At 38.8% G+C, this 19,337-nt stretch overlaps 1 protein-coding gene across 1 annotated transcript in view; it reads right to left on the reverse strand.

Moving 5' to 3' along the window:
• Cltcl1 (clathrin heavy chain like 1) overlaps window positions 1–19,337 on the reverse strand; it is a 130,409-nt gene that overhangs the window by 33,766 nt on the left and 77,306 nt on the right. The window contains 1 exon segment of the mRNA XM_087202782.1: window positions 14,022–14,173. Within this exon segment, the coding sequence (XP_087058908.1) occupies window positions 14,022–14,173 (152 nt within the window).

The following is a 19,337-nucleotide window of genomic DNA, read 5'->3' on the forward strand; positions in this document are numbered from 1 at the left end:
ACTGATAAGTAGATACAACAGAGTATTTGTAATGCATATGGATCTTAAAGAGAAACAATATGGCAAAGTCTTGAGAAAGTACTGCTAGGAGAATCAAAACATGGCCAATTATTGGGAAGCCTGCTCTGGCTTCCCAGTAGCCCCGTAGCCCAACCCAAAGGTACTAATTTTTCTACCTTGCCTCTACTACCTCTTTGTGAGTCTTTATAGTTTTGCCACATAAACTACACTCCCAAGGAATACAGGTAGTTTTACATGTTTTTTAACTCTCCTTTTCTTTAATCATACTAGACTGTATTATTGTAAAACTTTTACTTTATTAAAAAACGGAAGGGCCAGGGATTTAGCTCAGTGGCACTGTGCCTGCCTCGAAAGCACAAGGTCCTGAGTTTGATCCCTGGTACCAAAAAAAAAGAGGAAAAGAAAATTAGGCAGGTGTGATGGTGTATGCCTATAATTCCAGCACTCCTGAAAGATAAGGCAGGAGGATCACAAGCTGAAACCCAGCTTGGGCAACTTAGTGAGACCCTGTCTCAAAATTAAAAATATAAAAACAACTGTGGCTGTGGCTCATTACAAAAGCTCTGGGTTCAATCTCCAGTATCACATACATAAAGTTAATGCACGATATATTAAGAACCCCAAAAAAGAAATATCACATGATCATTACCAAGTGATAAAGAAAAAGCATATGATGATCCAATACCTATTAATGATTAAAACTATCAACTAGCAATAGAAGGGAACTTCTTGAATCTGATGAAGTACATCTATAAAAACCCACATTACCAAGATAGATTATATAAAGGTAAAAATCTGCAATGATGAATGTCATTATATTATATACCTAAAATGTACCAATAAAATTAATTAAAACAAAAAAATCCCACAGCTGGCTGGGCGTGGTCCATGCCTGTAATAATCTCAGCACTCTGGGAGGTAGAGGCAGGATAGCAAGTTTAAACCTTGCCTGGTAATTTAGTGATTTAGTGAGAACTTGCCTCAAAAAGCAGGGTAGGGTGGGAATATAGTTCAGTATGAAGGTCCTGGTCACCGTGCACGCACACATGCACAGGCACACCCACACACACATACACATAGAGCTAACATCATAAGTAATGGTGGGAGGCCAGATACTTTCTACTATGATCACGGATGATACAAGGATGTCCATTCTCACCAAATTTGCAGGCAACATGATTGGGGGGAAAATCTCACAAAGCTAAACACCATGGGGCACATCTATAGTCCCAGCTACTCAGAAGGCTGAGGCAGGAGGACTGTGTGAGCCCAGGATTCAGGATCAGGAGCTCAGGGGAACATCTCAAAACAAAACAAACAAGAAACCTCAAAGGAAAAAAAAAAAATCTCGGGCCTGGGATTTAAGCTCAGTGGTTCTGGCGCCTGACTTGCAAGCACAAGGTCCCGAGTTCAATCCCCAATCCCCAGTGCCAAAAAAAAAAACAACTCAATCTACTAAAAAAAAAAAATCCTAGAACTAATAAATAAGTTTAGCAAGGTTACAGAATACAAGGTAAAGATATAAAATCAACTATATTTCTATATACAAGTAATGTTTAGCAATGTACAACTGTAAATTTAAAAAATACAACTACTTGCAAAAATGTTAGGTACTTAGCACAAATCTAATAAATATGTACATGATTTATATAACAGCAACTATAAATTACTGAAAGAAATCAATTAACCAGTAAATGGAGAGACATATTACCTTTATAGACTTTACATAGCAAAAGATATCAATTCTCCCTACAGTGGTCTGTAGAGTTCAGGTAATTCCAATAAAAAATCTTAGCAAATTTTCTTGTAGGACAGATAAGCTATTTCTAAAATTTATATGAAAAGCAAAGGAACTAGAACTGCTAAAATTTTTTTGAAAAATAATAAAGTTGGAAGAATCATACTACCTGGCCAACTGATTTTTGATAAAAATGCAAAAACAATTCAATGGAAAAAGTACTTTTTTTTTTTTTTTAAAACAAAACATGACTGTATTTCAAAACATAACCAAAAAATAAAACAACAAAGTAAATAAGAAACATCAAGTATTTTCACAATGGCAATGCATGAAAAAAATCTTTACCTACTGAATCATCCATCATCTCTTAGGAATTAGGAACAGACTCTTACACTACTACAAAACGAAGTGAAAGAAACATAACCAAATTAACACAAAGGAACAGTAATGTTATACAAAGATGAGATGGCTCAACAGTACGATGTATAAAGATGAGAAAGATTAACATTAAGAAAAACCACTTAGGGGCCAGAGATTTAGGTCAGTGGTTCTGCTGCCTGCTCCGCAAGTGCAAGTACCCAAGTTCGATCCCTGGATCCCTGGTACCAAAAAAAAAAAAAAAAGAAAAAAGAAAAACCACTTATATTACATTACCAATTATTAGCACATATTGTTATCTAATGGTCACAGTTTTGGGAAATGGGGAACTTTGATTTCAACACTGAAGCACTTACTCCAATTAAGAGGAAATTTACTCATACAGTTTTCAGTGGTGATTGTAATCAACAAATAATTCCAATGCAGCTGAAAAATTCAAATTTACATAAGCATATTTACTACATAAAAATACGTCCCACCGTTTTTAAGAACATAATATATACAATGACTAGTGGTTATCTCTCATATACAATAAACCCTATCAGTCAGAAGATATGATCTATCAGTCTCCCCAAAACTCAAAGCATCAAAATGTTACAATTTTGAAATATGAAGTACAAAATTTAAAAAGCATTAACAAGTCATTTTAACTACATTTTATAATGTGGAGAAAGTATTCTTAACAAATAATACCAGGTGAAAAAAAGATGAACTTCACCCTAAACTTCACACCTTAATGAACACAGGATCATAGATCTAAATTAGAAACTATGAAACTTTTGAATGAAACATAGGAAGAAATCTTTGTGCCCTAGGATTTGGCAGAGTTCTCAACACCAAAGCACACTTCATAAAAGAAAATATATGCAATTTTTTTTTTGGTACCGGGGATCGAACTCAGGTCCTTGCACTTGCGAGGCAGGTGGCGAAACCACTGAGCTAAATCCCCAGCCCTCTTAAAAGAAAATTTATGAAATAGACTTTATCTAAGTTAAACTACCCATGGTGGCCCACACCTATAATCCCAGCACTTGGAAGACTAAGGCAGGAGCACTATGAGTTTAAGGTCTATCTGGACTATAAAACAAATAGTAAAACTTTTGTTTTATGAATGACACTAAGAGAATAAAGAGCATCTACAGAATGAGAAAACTATATGCAAATCACAATTCCAACAAAGGACTTAGAAGTCTCAAAACTCAACAACAATAAAAAAACCCAATTAAAAAACAAGCAAAAGGGCCGGGGATTTAGCTCAGTGGTTTTGCCACCTGCTGCATAAGAGCTAGGACCTGGGTTCGATCCCCGGTACCAAAAAAAAAACCAAGCAAAAGATTTGAAATGACACTTCATCAAGGAAGACATATGGATAGCAAATAAGCACGTAAAAATTGTTCAATATCCCTAGCCACTAGGGAAATGTAAGTTAAAAATCACGACATACTTATTGGGATGGCTAAAATAAAAAATACTGATAATACCAAGTGCAGATGAAGATGCAGAATAACTGGAACTCTCACATACTGTTGGTGGGAATGCAAAATGATATATCCATTTTGGAAAACAACAACTTGGCAGTTTCTTAAATAGTCTGACATACACATATCATATGATCTGACAACTGCTGGGTTTGTTCAAACAAAAACCTGGAAGAAAATGTTTATAGCATCTGTATTCATATTTACCCTAAACTGAAAATAACCCATTCCAAATGTCTGTCCTCCCTCCCTTTTTTTTACAGTACCAGGGATCGACCTCAGGACCTTGTGCTTGTGAGGCAGGCGCGGTGCCACTGAGCTAAATCCCCAGCCCCCTTCCTTCATTTTTGAGATAGGGTCTTGATTTGTAGTTCCAACTGGCCTTGAACTCATTGTGTAGTCCAAACTGGCCTGGAACTCAAGGTTATCCTCCTGCCTCAGCCTCCTGAGTGCTGGGATTACAGGCATGCACCACCATGCCCAGATCTTCCTTCCTTGCTTTCTTTCCAAATGTCCTTCAAATGGTGAATAAACAAATGTAATATATTTATACAAAGAATACCATTCAGCAATAAAAAAGAATGAACTACTGATGCACACAATGACTTGGATGAATCTCAAAGGCATCATGCTGAGTGAAAGAAGCCAGTCTTAAGAGTACACATCGTATAATTCCATTAACATGATGTTCTAGAAAAGGTAAAACTAGACTGGAAGGGTGGGTGCCAGGTGTTAGGGGCTGGCAGGAAGTATTGGTTGCTAGCAAAAGGGAGTGTTACAGGGTAATAAAACCATTCTCTACCCTGATTGTGATGGTAATACAAATCTATACAAGCATTTGCTCAAGGTCAATTTTACTATGTGATAGATTTTTCTTTTTATTTTTTTGAGGTACAGGGATCAAACTCAGGACCTTGCTCTTGCAAGGCAGGCACGGTGCCACAGAGCTAAATCCCTGGCCCTATGTGATAATTTTTAAAGAAAAAAAAAGCCAGGTGTGATGGTGCATGGCAACCTGAGCACTTAGTGAGAACCTGTCTCAAAATAAAAAAAATTAGAAAAAGCTGGGGAAGGAAGGAAGGAAGGATGGAAGGATGGACAAATGGACAGATAGACTTGGGATGTTGAGGTAGGAGGATGTTGAGTCCGAGGTCAGTCTGAGGTACATAGTGACCCTGTCTGGGGGTAAAAAAAAAAAAGGAAAAAGGAAAAAAAAATTATTTCCAATATTGTCTGGTATTCTACAGTAAGACTATATTACTGTCTATTTATTGATGGCTACCTAGATTATTCTTAGATTTTTGCTACTGGAAATCACATAACTTTGAGCATTTTGCATGTCCTCTAATATGCATGAGCTTAGCTCCTCTAGGGTTCATAATCAGGAAAAGAACTGTGTTTTCTGGCACCAAACTGTTTTCAAGGTATAATGAGCACTCCCAGCAGAGGCACCTAACAGGCCCAGTTGCTCCACATCCTCAGCAGCACTCACTGAGAGATTCCTGCTGTTCTGCAAGAGCAAAGGGACTAGGGAGCAAGCACGTGGTGGTCCCCTGTGCACTTCCTGTATGCCTGATGAGGGTGAATTCTTGCCTTAGATTCATAAGCTGTCTTTCCTCTCACCAAAAGGCCTGTTCTAGTACTGTTTTTTTTTTTTTTAAAAACTAGATTATGTTTTTCTTTTATTACATACATCTTTTCCATACCAGTCTTTGCAAATATCTTCCCCCATTGTAGCTTTTCCAAGTTCTTAAGTTTAACATAATATTACTGGGGTTTTTTTGGGAGGGTACTGGGGATTGAACTCAGGACCTTGTGCTTGCGAGGCAGGCAGTGGAACCACTGAGCTAAATCCCTGGCCCTATTATTGGTTTTTTTGAGACAGGGTCCCACTATGTATTTCAGGCTGGCCTTGGTCTCATTGCAATCCTCCTGCCTCAGTCTCCTGAGTGCTGAGATTACAGGTTTACGGGTGTGCGCCACCATGCCCAGCTTAGTATTATTGGTTTTTTACTTAAGGTTTATTTATTTGACTGGCTAAAGAACTTATTAGGTCAGTTATATTCTTCTAAATATAAAATATAGTAATATAATTTTGGCATTTACCCTTAAATCTTTTCATTGTGTAAGAGAGATGCCCAATTTATAACAGTCAATTGTTCAATTTACTGAAAAGTCACTGTTATAAATTTTTTTAACATGTACAGTATACAGGGATCTTTATTCTGCTAAAACTGTCATGTGCTATTTTCGTTTTATAGTAATTCTACATTAGAGTAAGTATTGTCCACCCAAACATCCATTTCAACCTCTTGAGCAATTTAGTATTCGTTTTAGTAGCATCTTGACTACTTTTGGCCTTTTATCTCTGTTTTAAAATCTCTGTCTAGTTTCATAAGTAGATAAATAAGGATTGTTAATGGCATTTCACTGGATGTGAATTTCACTTTTTATCAGGATCTTCTGATCATTCATGAATTAAAAAGCTGTTAACCATGGCTGAGTGGGCAGGACTACAGAAGGTCCCTTTGATCTTGTCTTCTGTTTTTTTTTTCCTTTAATAATCATATCTAAACTGGGTATGCTGGCACATGCTAGTAATTTCACGTACTTGAGAGCTTGAAGCAGAAGGATGGCAAGTTTGAAGCCAACCTGGGCAACTCAGTAAGACTCTTTCTCAAAATTGTAAAAAGGCTGGGGATACAGCTCAGTGGCAGAGTGCTTGCCCTGGGTTCAATCCCTAGTACTGGAAAAAAAAAATTCATACATACTTACTGAATACATGGCATGCAAATTCATTAAAGCAAGCTTACAATGCAATTAACTGTCAACAATTATGCTTCCTTTAAAAATATCTTTATTACTGTCTTTTTATTTTATTTTATTTTTGGTACCAGGGATCAAACTTGGGACCTTGTGCTTGCGAGGCAGGCGGTGGCACCACTGAGCTAAATCCCAGGATCCCATACTGTCTTTTTTTTTTTTATTTTTTTTATTGGTACCGGGGATTGAACTCAGGTCCTTGCACTTGCACAGCAGGCGGCAAAACCACTGAGCTAAATCCCCAGCCCCATACTTTTTTTTTTTTTTGGTACCGGAGATCAAACTCGGGTCCTTGTGCTTGCGAGGCAGGTGACAGAACCACTGAACTAAATCCCCGGCCCTCTGTCTTTTTAATATAAATTTTTAAATACATTTACTGCCTTTTAAAAAAATTAACTGTTCTATCAATTACTTGGAGAGGTGTGCTAAAATTGCTTAATATAATAATTTGCCAGTCTCCTTGTGATTAACTTTTTCTTTATATGTCTTTTTTTAGTACCAGGGATCAAACTTGGGACCCTGTGCTTGTGAGGCTTGAGATGGCACCACTGAGCTAAATCCCTGGCCCTTTCTTTATATGTTTTGAGGGTATATTATTAGAAACATGTAAGTTCAGAGTTATCTCCTTGACAATGGAACTTCTCATCAGGCACTTGGTCTTCTACTCAATAATGCTTTTTATCTTAAAGTCTATTTTCTGATATTCATGTAAGTACATCAGTATTTTAACTTTTATTTATTTATTTTTGGTACCAGCGATTGAACTCGGGACCTTGTGCTTGCAAGGCAGGCGCCAGAGACACTGAGCTAAATCCCCAGCCCACATCAGTATTTTTAGGTATGGCATTTGTTTTTTAGGTTCTTTTATTTTCTTTTTCTTTTTTTTCTCAGTAGCAGAGACCAAACTCAGGACCTTGCACTTGCCAGGCAGGTGTGGCACAACTGAGCTGTATACATCCCTGGCAATTCTTTTATTTTCAACTTCTCATAAACATTATGCTTCAGATGTGTCCCCTCCATTAAGTTTATTGGTACATTTTAGGTATAAAATACATTTACATACATCATTGGACTCTTGTACCATTACATGAGTATCTTGGTTCTTATTTTTTTCCCCTTCCCCTGCCCTCCCTTCACCCGCTCCACCCTTCCCTATTTGCAAAGATTTTGTTTCCATTTTTTTCCTTTTCTCATATTTTTTCTTTTCCCTTCTTTCCTTTCCCCTACCTCTCCCACTTCCCCTACTCCTTTAGACCTTTACATCCTATTACACAGTATCAATTATACATTTTTTTTGAAGTTTTATGGTCAGTTTATAAGTTCAATGGTGAAAGTTATCAGAAGAATATTCTCCTGAGTTATTTTTTTCTTAGAAAAAAAAGGAAAATTAAAAAACTCTCAGCACAGCCACAGATGCTGTGGCTGTGGAGCTCTCCGGAGATGGTGCATCAGTCCTCTGAGTCACTCCCTGGTCCAGGAGGGCTGTAGTCTGGGTCGTCCTCAACATCCTCCAGCTCCAAGTCATCCAGTTCCTGGAACAGACTCATCTACTTCCACATTATTTCCAGCATCCTCCAAGAACTGGATATCAGATGTGTCAAGATTATGATCGGTTTCAAACAGCTGTTTCCCACTTAATTTTTTTTTCGTGCTTGCTCTTCTTCTTTTATCCATTTCTTTTTAATTTCCAAGAGTTCTGCATCAAACTTGGCTTTCCAACATAAGAAATTCTCAATTGTAACAGGGGTGCCATGGAATAATTGCTTCTCTGCTTCTTCTGCTTCTTTTTCTTTTAGTTTCTTTTCTTCCTCTCTTCCCGTTTTTATCTGATCTACTATTTCATTTAATTTTAATTGCACTGCTGTCACTAGAGTAAAGATCATGACCACACCAAGATTTTCCTCAGCCTGTTATGCTAATAATTTTAAAATGTCTATGACATCATTATCTTCATCATTATCTATCTTCTTCCTGGGAAAATATTTCATAAAGAGGAGCTTCATCTGGGTATTTTTCACTGTATGCAAACTTGAGGGTAGTCTGGACAGTTTCATCATTTTCTCCAGCCTCAGATGTCACAGTGATGGTGAAGCTGGGTGGATTTTCTGATAATACTGAAAAGCACTGGCCGCAACTCCAGAGTTTCTTTGCAGAACCTTGTCAAGTGAAGAACTACTGAAGAATGTAGTATCAGGTAAGTCCACTTACATTGTGGAAGATTAGTTCTTAAGAGGGATGGCTCAATGTGTAATCACACTGTGAAGGAGTCGGGGCAGATAGACTCCAGAGCCTCCAGTTCATTTCGCTTCTCCTTGCTGTAGTCTGTCATCGCGGCCCTGGCTGCTGCCCGTGGAGCACGCCGACGCTCAGGGAGCACGCCACAGCCAAGTCCCAAGGCCTCCAGCCAGGCCCAGCCTGCTGAACCACATCCCCGCGCCGCTCTGGGCCGATCGCTAGTTCTCTCAATTCTACATTTTCATGTTTTTTGGGGTTTTTTTGCACCGGGGACTGAACTCGGGTCCCTGCGCTTACACAGCAGGCAGCGAAACCACTGAGCTAAATCCTCAGCCCTAAATGACAGTTTTTCATGTTTTTTTTTTTCAATTATACATTTTTAAAATTAAATATCAAGACCTAGGAGACATTACCACAGATTTTACAGAATTTAAAAGGATATAGAAAGCATATTTCAAAAATCTGTTTTGAAATAAATTTAACAACTAAGAAGTACCTTGGAAGACAAATTAATGAAACTAACTCTGGAGGAAATATAAAATTTGAAAAAAGTATATTCCTAGCTTGAAAATCTACTCATATGACAACAACAGGCTCATATACATTTTAACTGCTGAATTATATCAAACATTTAAAGCAGAAAAAAAAAAGGAACACTTCTCCCCTCATTTTAGGAAATCAACATTGTGCTAATCCTAAAACTGGATAAAGGTAATAGAAGAAAAAAGTACGAACATAGATAGAAATTTGTTTAACAAAACAAACTATTAGAAGTCAGATCTGGCAGTATATAGAAAGTGGTTTTATTGTAGGGATAGCATTGTTGGTTCAGCATTGGAAGATCCACCCCCAAAAGTCATCATTTTAACAGAGGAAAGGAAAAAGCCATTTGATCCTGTCACTAGTTGGAGAAAAAGTATTGGACTAAATTGTACAGCTATTCCTGGTAAAAGCTATCAGGAGACTAGAAGTAGAACAGAACCTTCTCAACAGATTAAAGACATGTACTCCATACTTCCAGCAAAAATCCCTTATATGAATGGAGAACACAGAATGCTTTCTCCTTAAGGTGGGGAACAAGGGCAGATATGCTTACTCTTCATCTATCCATTAAACTTTGAAACATAGGCCCAAAGCAAAATAGTCTGGCAATAAAATGACACAATTAGGATAGGATTGGCAAGGTAGAAGTAAGATCTTTGTATGTAGATGAAATGGTCATCTACAGAGAAAATACTAAGAAATCTCTAGGAGCCCCAAGAACTTGTATTGGGAATTTAGCAGGATTAGAAAACACAAAGTATATATAAAAATTCAGGTCTATCTATACTTGCTATAAATGAAAAACTGGACATTGAAATTTAAAGTTATGTGGGAGTACAAAGGACCTAGAAAAGTTAAAAAAAAAAGTGTTGGAAGACGTTTAGTACCTAATTTTAAGACTTCTTCTAAAGCTACAGTAGTGAAGGCAGTTTTGGTGTAAGGAAAGACATATAGATTATTGGAATACAGAGAATCTAGAAACAGAACCACACATATATGGTCCACTGAGTTTTGAAAGATTATTTAACATTAACATTTTACAGAATATAAACTCAATTCAAGAGCCGAGGAAAAGATAGTGTTTTCAGCAAATGGCACTAGAACACCTGGTATCCGTATATAAAAACTGAATCTCAATCCTTTATTTCCATACACAGAAATAACTTGAAAGGATCTATGAACCTAAATATGAACGCCTAAAAGTTTAAAATTAAGAAGAAATTATAGGGCCGGGGATTTAGCTCAGTGGTTTTGCCACCTGCTGCGCAAGCGCAAGGACCTGAGTTCAATCCCTGGTACCAAAAAAAAGAAGAAATTATAAGGGATAATATTTATGAATTTAGGGTAAGCAAGAACTTCCTAGGATACAAAAAACATGATGTATAAAAGAAAAAAATTGATAAATGAGATTCCATCAAAATTTAGAACTTTAAATGACATCATTAAAATGAAAAGTAGGGCCAAGGATTTAGCTCAGTGGTTCTGGCACCTGCCTCACAAGCACAAGGTCCCGAGTTCAATCCCCGGTACCAAAAAAAAAAAAAAAAAAAGATGATTCTAAAATGAAAAGTAGTCCTTAAAGAGACCATATTTACAATGCATATAACCTATGACCAGAATATGTAAAGAACTCTTACAGCTCATTAACAGACAACCCAATTAAAAAGTAGACACAAGAACATGATAAACAGCCAGTACAGCACAAGGAAAGGTGTGTAACACTAGAATCAGAAAAATACTAATCATGAACAGTAACAAGATTGAATTATATACTCATTAGGGAGATGAAGTTAAAAGTTTTAAAAGCCTTGTCATGACTTTTTTGTTTTTGTTAGATTCTCCCCCTTTGCGTTTAATTTGTCACTCCCAGCGGATTCATTCTGCTGGGCTTCCTCGGGTTGTGATCCTCATTGTCTTTTCCTAGGATACTGTCTAAAAATTTTTGGAGTGCTGGTTTGGTATTCACGAAGTTCCTAAGGTGCTCTTTATCATGAAAGTATCTTATTTCTCTACCAATTTTGAAAGATAGTTTTGCAGGGTACATCAGTCTGGGTTGGAGGTTGTTTTCCTTTAGGGCTTGAAGTACATCACTCCCAGCTCTTCTTGCCTTGAGGGTTTACATTGAGAAGTCTGCTGTAATTCTGATGGGCTTTCCTTTGTATGTGATTTGTTTCTTTTCTCTCACTCCTTATAGAATTTTGTTCTTCTGTTGGGTTTCTGGAATCCTAACTATTATATGCCTATCTATGTGTAGAGTTTTTTTGATCAAGGCTAGCTGGAGTCCTATATGTCTCACTTATCTGTACATCAAATTCTTTTCCCCTGCTTGGGAAGTTTTCTCCCATCACTTCTGTGAACAGCTTCTTTATGTCATCTGCAGTCTCTCCTGTTTCTTCATTGACTCCAATCAGTCTTATGTTATTCTTCTTTGCATCGTCTAACAGCTGCTGGATTGATTTCTCGTGGTCCCTTACAGTTTTAAAGCAATTTTTCTTTTCCTGGTCACTAATTGCAATCTTATCTTCTATATCTCAAATTCTGTTCTCACAATGATTTATTCCGCTGCATAGACTTTCGATGGAGTTTTTAATCTCCTGGAAATCTGTTTGCATCTGTTTTATGGATTCCATTTGTTTGCTATGTTGGGATTCCATCCTGTTTCTCAGCTCCTCTATTTTTTTATGTGTCCTCTCTAGATTTATTAATCATGTCTTGCACTATGGGCACAATCTCTGCTGTTATCTGAGAAATTATCTGATTTCATTTTTTCGAGATCCTCTTTTGTTCAGGGAGTCCAGGTGGTTGAGTGTCAAGGGTGTTCCATCTCGCTTCCCTTTGGGGTTGCTGTAGGTGATCTGGAAGTCTGTTTTGTTTTTTGTACCGGGGATCGAACTTGTGACTTTGCGCTTGCGAGGCAGGCGGCAGAACCACCGAGCTAAATCCCCGGCCCCTGGAAGTCTGTTTTTGAGGTTTGTTTACGTGTCTTCTCATTTCCACGAGGGGGGGGTGTGTGCTTCTGGCACCTTCTCACCTCTCCCCTAGGAGCGTGGAATGGCGGTGGCATTTAGATGTGTTTTATTAAAGTCATATTCATGGTTTTGTTTCTCTATCCCATTCAGATCTCATAATCTTTTAACTGGAAAGCAAGATCCATTTACATCTAATGTAACTGCTGCCATATGAAGAGGAGTTTCTTACTAGCTGTTGCACTTTCTGTAGGCCCTCGAGGTTTGTTTCCTTGACCTTTATAGGAGAACCACAGCCTGGGTTCAATGGAATCTGGCAATAGTCAAGACTGTTCTATCATTTTCTATTATTATTTTCTATTCTCAGACTTCTGTATTTAATTGCTAGTTCACTGCTTCATTTTAAAAGATAATTTATAACTTACTCAAAATTTGAATTTTTCCAGTGATAGGATCTATCCGGGTCTCCAGGTACCTGGTCTGTCATACTGTCAGCTCAGGTCATTTTTACTTACGCATGAAACTATGTCTGGTGAAAGTCACTGAAGAAAAGAGCAAGAACTCCAAAGACCTCCTGCATATGTAAGAAGCAGCAGTGTTTAAGAGGTAGCAGAGTAAAAAAAAAACCCAAAATACCTGCCTCGCAAGCACAAGGTTCTGAGTTCGATGCCCAGTCAAAAAAAAAAAAAACCGTAGCAGAGTCAGAGCCTGTAAGTGACCAGAGGTACCCACAAGCTAATGTCTATCAAAGGAGATAGGTCAGATAGCAAAGCAGAATACCCTAGCCACCTCAGGCACCCTATCAGTAGTCAGCTTATGAGTCTACTAAAATACATAGTAACCACACATTCCATAATTTACCATGCAGCATTTCCAATTTTTTTTTTTTAAGCAGGGATTGAACTCAGAACCTTGAGCTTGCCAGGCAGGTGCAGCGCCACTGAGCTAAATCCCTCTCCACCGTTTCCAAATTTAAAAACACCCCACACACATACACATACTCCTTCCTGCAGTACCACAGCCCTCAAAAGCCTTTCGGCCTACAAAATAAATCTTACAATTAAATCTTTACAGTAGGATTAATGATAACATACTATATAACCTGGAACAGCCTCTCTGATGATGAATTTGTTTTTATTTTATTTTATTTCATTTTATTTTTTGAAACAAGGTCTCACTATGTAGTTCAGGCTGGTCTTGAACTTACTATGTAGCCCAGCCTGGCCTTGAACTCGGGGTAATCCTCCTTCTTCAGCCTCCTGAGTGCTGGGATTACAGGCATGCACCACCATGCCCAGTACTCTGATATTGAATTCTGAAGTGGCAACATGTTGGCTAACACCATGGTGAAACATACTCTCTGACCCCGAGACATTTGTCCTGCTGCTGCTTCTGCCAGCATAGTTCCCACACATTTGGATTCTATGTCCAGTTTCCAGCAAGTCTCTCTTATTTACGTACCCAGCTCTAGATCTCCTGCTACTTTTTTCCAAGCTTTCTTGGTTTACTATGATTTCAAGCCTTTAACACATACTTGGAATACAGTGGACCTTTACCAAATAGCTCTCCTTCTCTGAGCCTTGTGGTTCCAGAGTAGCGTAGGCCAGAGTAATTTGAGGAATGAAGGCTTTTGGGAAAAGCAAAATTTTGCTGTGCTCTAAGAGACAGCAGGATTTAAATAAGAGAAGGGAAGGTTGGACTGAAGACATAAAAGACAGTAAGAAGCCTGGGGCACAGTTGACGGTGAGGCCAGATGGGTGAGGGAAGACAAGATATCCTGAAGTATGAATATCAAGCAGCTGTCTGAATCTAACCACAGCCACCACTACCCCAGTACACCCTCTCCTGTGCTCACTGAAGGCAGAGTTATCCAGAACAATCTTCTCTAGCAGCTCAATTAGTTCATTAGGCAGGTTGGCTTTCATAAAGGCCTTGACAGTGACTGAGACCTCTTCAGGATCCTGTGTTTCTGACAATGATGTCTGCACCACCTGGTTTTAAGAAGCATTTAAAAGAACCTGATTGGCCCTACCGAGGTCCTGAGTCGCGCTGCAGACAGGCAGGTCTGCCCACACCCTACCAAGGTCCCCAGTCGCACGGAACACACGCCGAATCAGCCCGCTGCAGACAGGCAGGTCTGTGGAGGCCCTACCGAGGTCCTGAGTCCTGCGGAAGACACCGAATTACCCCGCTGCAGACAGGCAGCCACCTGATTCCACAATACAAAGACACAGAGGACACCAGACCACCAGACCAAGGTACTGAGTCCCACTGTTCCCGGCCCAGAGGTAGGGGCTTCTGAGCCATTGTCCCACTGCTCCTGGTCCAGAGGAAGGGGCTTCACGGTCACCATCCCTCCCGCTGCTCCCAGCCCAGAGGAAAGGGCTTTTGGGCCACCTTCTGTCCTGCTGCTCCCGGCCCAGAGGAAGGGGCTTCTGAGCCACCATCCCACTGCTCCTGGTCCAGAGGAAGGGGCTTCCCGACCACCATCCCTCTGGCTGCTCCCAGCCCACAGGAAAGGGCTTTTGGGTCACCATCCCTACTGCTGCTCCCGGCCCCTGTCCCAGCTCACCCAGCTCAGAGGAGGTAATCCGTGCAGGCGCTAACAGCCCCCGCCCTAGTCAAAATGAGAAAACACGTAAATAAGTCTCAAAACCAGACTTCCAGATCACCTACAGCAACCCCAAAGGGAAATGAGATGGAACACTCTGATACTCAACCACCTGGACCCACTGAACTGGAAACAGAAGGGGATCTGGAAAAAAGGAAAGCAGAAATAATTTCTCAGATAACAGGAGAAATTGTGCCCCTAGTGCAAGACATGATTAATAAATCTAAAGCAGAGCTCAGGAACATGATGGAATCCCAACATAAGAAACAAATGGAATCCATAAAACAGATGCAAACAGGACATGAAAAACTCCACTGAAAGTCTACACAGCAGAATGAGCCAATGTGAGGACAGAATTTCAGATATAGAAGATAAGATTGCAATTAGTGACCAGGAAAAGAAAAATTGCTTCAAAATTATAAGGGAACATGAGAAATCAATCCAGCAGCTGCTAGATGATGCAAAAAAGAATAACATAAGACTGATTGGGCTCAATGAAGAAACAGGAGAGAGTGGAGATGACATAAAAAACCTCTTCACAGAAATAATGGCAGAAAACTTCCCAAGCAGGGGAAAAGAGCTTGACATACAGATAAGTGAGGCATATAGGACTCCAAATAGCCCTGATCAAAAAAAATCTACACATAGGCATAGAATCGTTAAGATTCCAGAAACACAACAGAAGAACAAAGTTCTACAAGCAGTCAGAGAAAAGAAACAAATCACATACAAAGGAAAGCCCATCAGAATCACAGGAGACTTCTCAACACAAACCATCAAGGCAAGAAGAGCTTGGAGTGACATACTCCAAGCCCTAAAAGAAAACAGCCTCCAACCCAGATTGATGTACCCTGCAAAACTATCTTTCAAAATGGATGGAGAAATAAGATACTTTCATGACAAAGAGCACCTTAGGAACTTCATGAATACCAAACCAGCACTCCAAAGAATTTTACACAATATCCTAGGAACAGACATTAAGGATCACAACCCCAGGAAGTAAAGCAGAATGAACCCATCTGGCATGACAAGAAATTAAATGTAAAGGGGGAGAACCCAACAAAAAGAAAAAGTCATGGCAATGACAAGTCAATACGTTTCAGTTATAACCATCAACGTTAATGGTCTCAATTCACCCACCAATCAAAAGAAATAGACTGGTAGAATGGGTCAAGAAGCAAAATCCAACAATATGCTGCATACAAGAAACACACTTCATTCAAAAGGAAACTCATAGACTGAAAGTTAAAGGGTGGAAAACAATACTCCATGCGATGGGAACCCGAAAAAAAGCAGGAGTAGCTATCCTCTTTGCAGATCAAGTAGATTTCAAACCAACACTGATTAAGAGAGACAAAGAAGGACACTACATCCTCGTAAAGGGAAGAATCCAAGAGGAAGAGATGACAGTCATAAATATCTATGCACCAAACACTAGTGCACCCAACTATATAAAACAAATACTAACGGACATGAAAAGTCATATATGCACTAATACAATTGTAGTGGGGGACCTCAACACCCCACTGCCACAAATAGATAGATCAACTAGACTCAAAATAAGTAATGAAATACTAGAACTCAATCAAACTCTTGAACAAATGAACAGATGTTTACAGAGTCTTCCACCCCACAAAATCAGAATACACATTCTTCTCAGCTGCACATGGGTCATTCTCCAAAATAGACCACATACTCACACACAGAACATGTTTAAGTAAGTGCAAAGGAACTGAAGTTATCCCCTGCACATTATCAGACCATAGTGCAATGAAATTGGAAATTCCATAGCAAAAGAAACTCAAAAAATTTCATAAACATGTGGAAAATGAACAACACACTTCTGAATAATCAATGGGTCACAGAGGAAATTAAAGAAGAAATCAGACAGTTCCTTCAATTAAATGACAATGACAATATAACATATCAAAATCTATGGGACACAATGAAAGCTGTCTTACAAGGGAAATGTATAGCAGTGAATACACATATTAGGAAAACAGAACAATCCCAATTAAACAACCTGATGCTGAATCTCAAGCTTCTAGAAAAAGAAGAGCAGGACAACCCCAAAGCTCATACAAGGGAGGAAATTATAAAGATCAGAGGAGAAATCAATGCAATGGAGACTAAGAGAATGATACAAAAAAATCAATGAAGCCAAGAGTTGGTTCTTTGAAAGAATCAACAAAATTGACAAACCTTTAGCCAACCTTGTCAGAAAAAGGAAAGAAAAGGCCCAAATCCAGGCAATTAGGAATGAAAAGGGTGAAATTACAACAGACCCAGCAGAAATCCAGAGGATCATCAATACCTACTTCCAGAACCTATATGCCAATAAGATGGACAACACAGAAGAAATGGACAGATTCCTAGATACATATGAATTAAGAAAGTTGAATGAAGAAGACCTAAAAATTCTGAACAACCCAATATCAACCAATGAAATTGAAAATGTAATTAAAAACTTATCAACTAAGAAAAGCCCGGGCCCTGAGGGCTTCACTGCTGAATTCTAGAAGACATTTAGAGAGGAACTGCTGCCACTACTGTTTAAACTCTTCAATGAAATTGAAAGGGAAGCAATACTCCCAAATTCATTCCTGGAAGCAAGCATCACCTTGATCCCCAAAGCAGAGAAAGACCCAACTGAAAAAGAGAACTATAGGCCAATCTCACTAATGAACATAGATGCAAAAATCCTTAATAAGATACTGGCAAACAGAATGCAGAAGATCATCAAGAAGATCATACACCCTGATCAAGTGGGATTCATCCCAGGAATGCAGGGATGGTTCAATATATGAAAATCAATTAATGTAATACACTATATCAAAAGAGCCAGGACAAAAACCATATGATTATCTCCATAGACGCAGAAAAAGCATTTGACAAAATCCAACATGCATTTATGATAAAAACCCTACAAAAAATTGGAATAGATGGTCTCTACCTCAAACTGATAGAAGCCATCTATGAAAAACCAACAGCCAATATCATACTAAGTGGTCAAAAACTGAAATTCTTCACACTAAAATCAGGAACAAGACAAGGATGTCCACTATCACCACTCTTGTTCAATATAGTTCTGGAAACATTAGCCACGGCAATTAGACAAGAGAAAGAAATAAAAGGAATAAAGATAGGAAATGAAGAAGTCAAATTGTCATTATTTGCAGATGACATGAAACTCTATATAGAAGACCCCAAGAACTCCACCAAAAGTCTTCTAGACTTAATAACCAAATTCAGTCAAGTAGCTGGTTACAAGGTTAACACACAAAAATCAATAGCATTCCTCTACACCAATGACAGACTCACTGAGAGAGAAACAGGGCAAATAATTCCTTTCACAATAGCATCCAAAAAACTGAAATACCTAGGAATCATCCTAATGAAAGAAATCAAAGACCTCTTCTCTGAAAACCATGGCACTCTGAAAAGAGAGATTGAAGATGATATCAGAAAATGGACAGACATCCCCTGCTCCTGGGTAGGAAGGGTTAATATAGAGAAAATGGCCACACTTCCAAAACTGCTATATAGATTTAATGCAATTCCAATTGAGATCCCAGCAGCATACTTCATAGACCTCGAGAAAACAATCCAAAAATTCATTTGGAGCAAGAAGGGACCCAGAATAGCAAAAGCAATTCTAGGTAACAGAGACATGGCAGGGGTATCACAATCCCCAACCTGCAACTATACTACAAAGCTACTGTGATAAAAACAGCATGGTACTGGCAAAGAAACAGACTTGAGGACCAGTGGAACAGATTAGAAGATGCAGAAACAATGCCAGACACACTCAGCCATCTCATCTTTGACAAAGGAGCCAAACACCCTCACTGGAGGAAAGATAGCCTCTTTAATAAATGGTGCTGGAAAAATTGGGCTTCAACTTGCCAAAGATTAAAACTAGACCTATATCTCTCACCATGCACTAAACTAAAATCAAAATGGATTAAAGATCTAAATATTAAAATAGAAACTCTGAACCAGTTGGAACAGCGGTTAGGTAGAACCCTTGAAGACATTGGTGTAGGAAAAGATTTTATGAACAAAACCTCAGTTGCCCGTGAACTAGCACAAAAAATCAACAAATGGGATCTCTTCTTATTAAAAAGCTTCTGCACAGCAAGAGAAACCACCAGCAGTGTGAAGAGACAACCCACAATGTGGGAAAAAATCTTCACCTGCTCTTCCTCAGACAAAGGTCTACTATCTCAAATCTATAATGAACTTAAAAAGATCAGACCTCCCAAATTTAAAGACCCAATCCAAAAATGGGCATCTGAAATGAACAGACATTTCTCAGACAAAGAAGTAGAAATAGCAAATAAATACATGAAAAAATGCTCAACATCACTGGTCATTCGAGAGATGCAAATGAAAACAACTCTGAGATTCCACTTCACTCCAGAAAGAATGGCTGCTATCATGAAATCAACCAATAACCAATGCTGGCGGGGCTGTGGGGAAAGAGGAAACCTGCTCCACTGCTGGTGCGAGTGTAGACTGGTGCAACCACTGTGGAAATCAGT

Source organism: Heterocephalus glaber, unplaced genomic scaffold, assembly GCF_053883595.1.
Source record: "Heterocephalus glaber isolate CG9 unplaced genomic scaffold, H.glaber_assembly_v1.0 deba00001781, whole genome shotgun sequence".
Taxonomy (NCBI): domain Eukaryota; kingdom Metazoa; phylum Chordata; class Mammalia; order Rodentia; family Bathyergidae; genus Heterocephalus; species Heterocephalus glaber.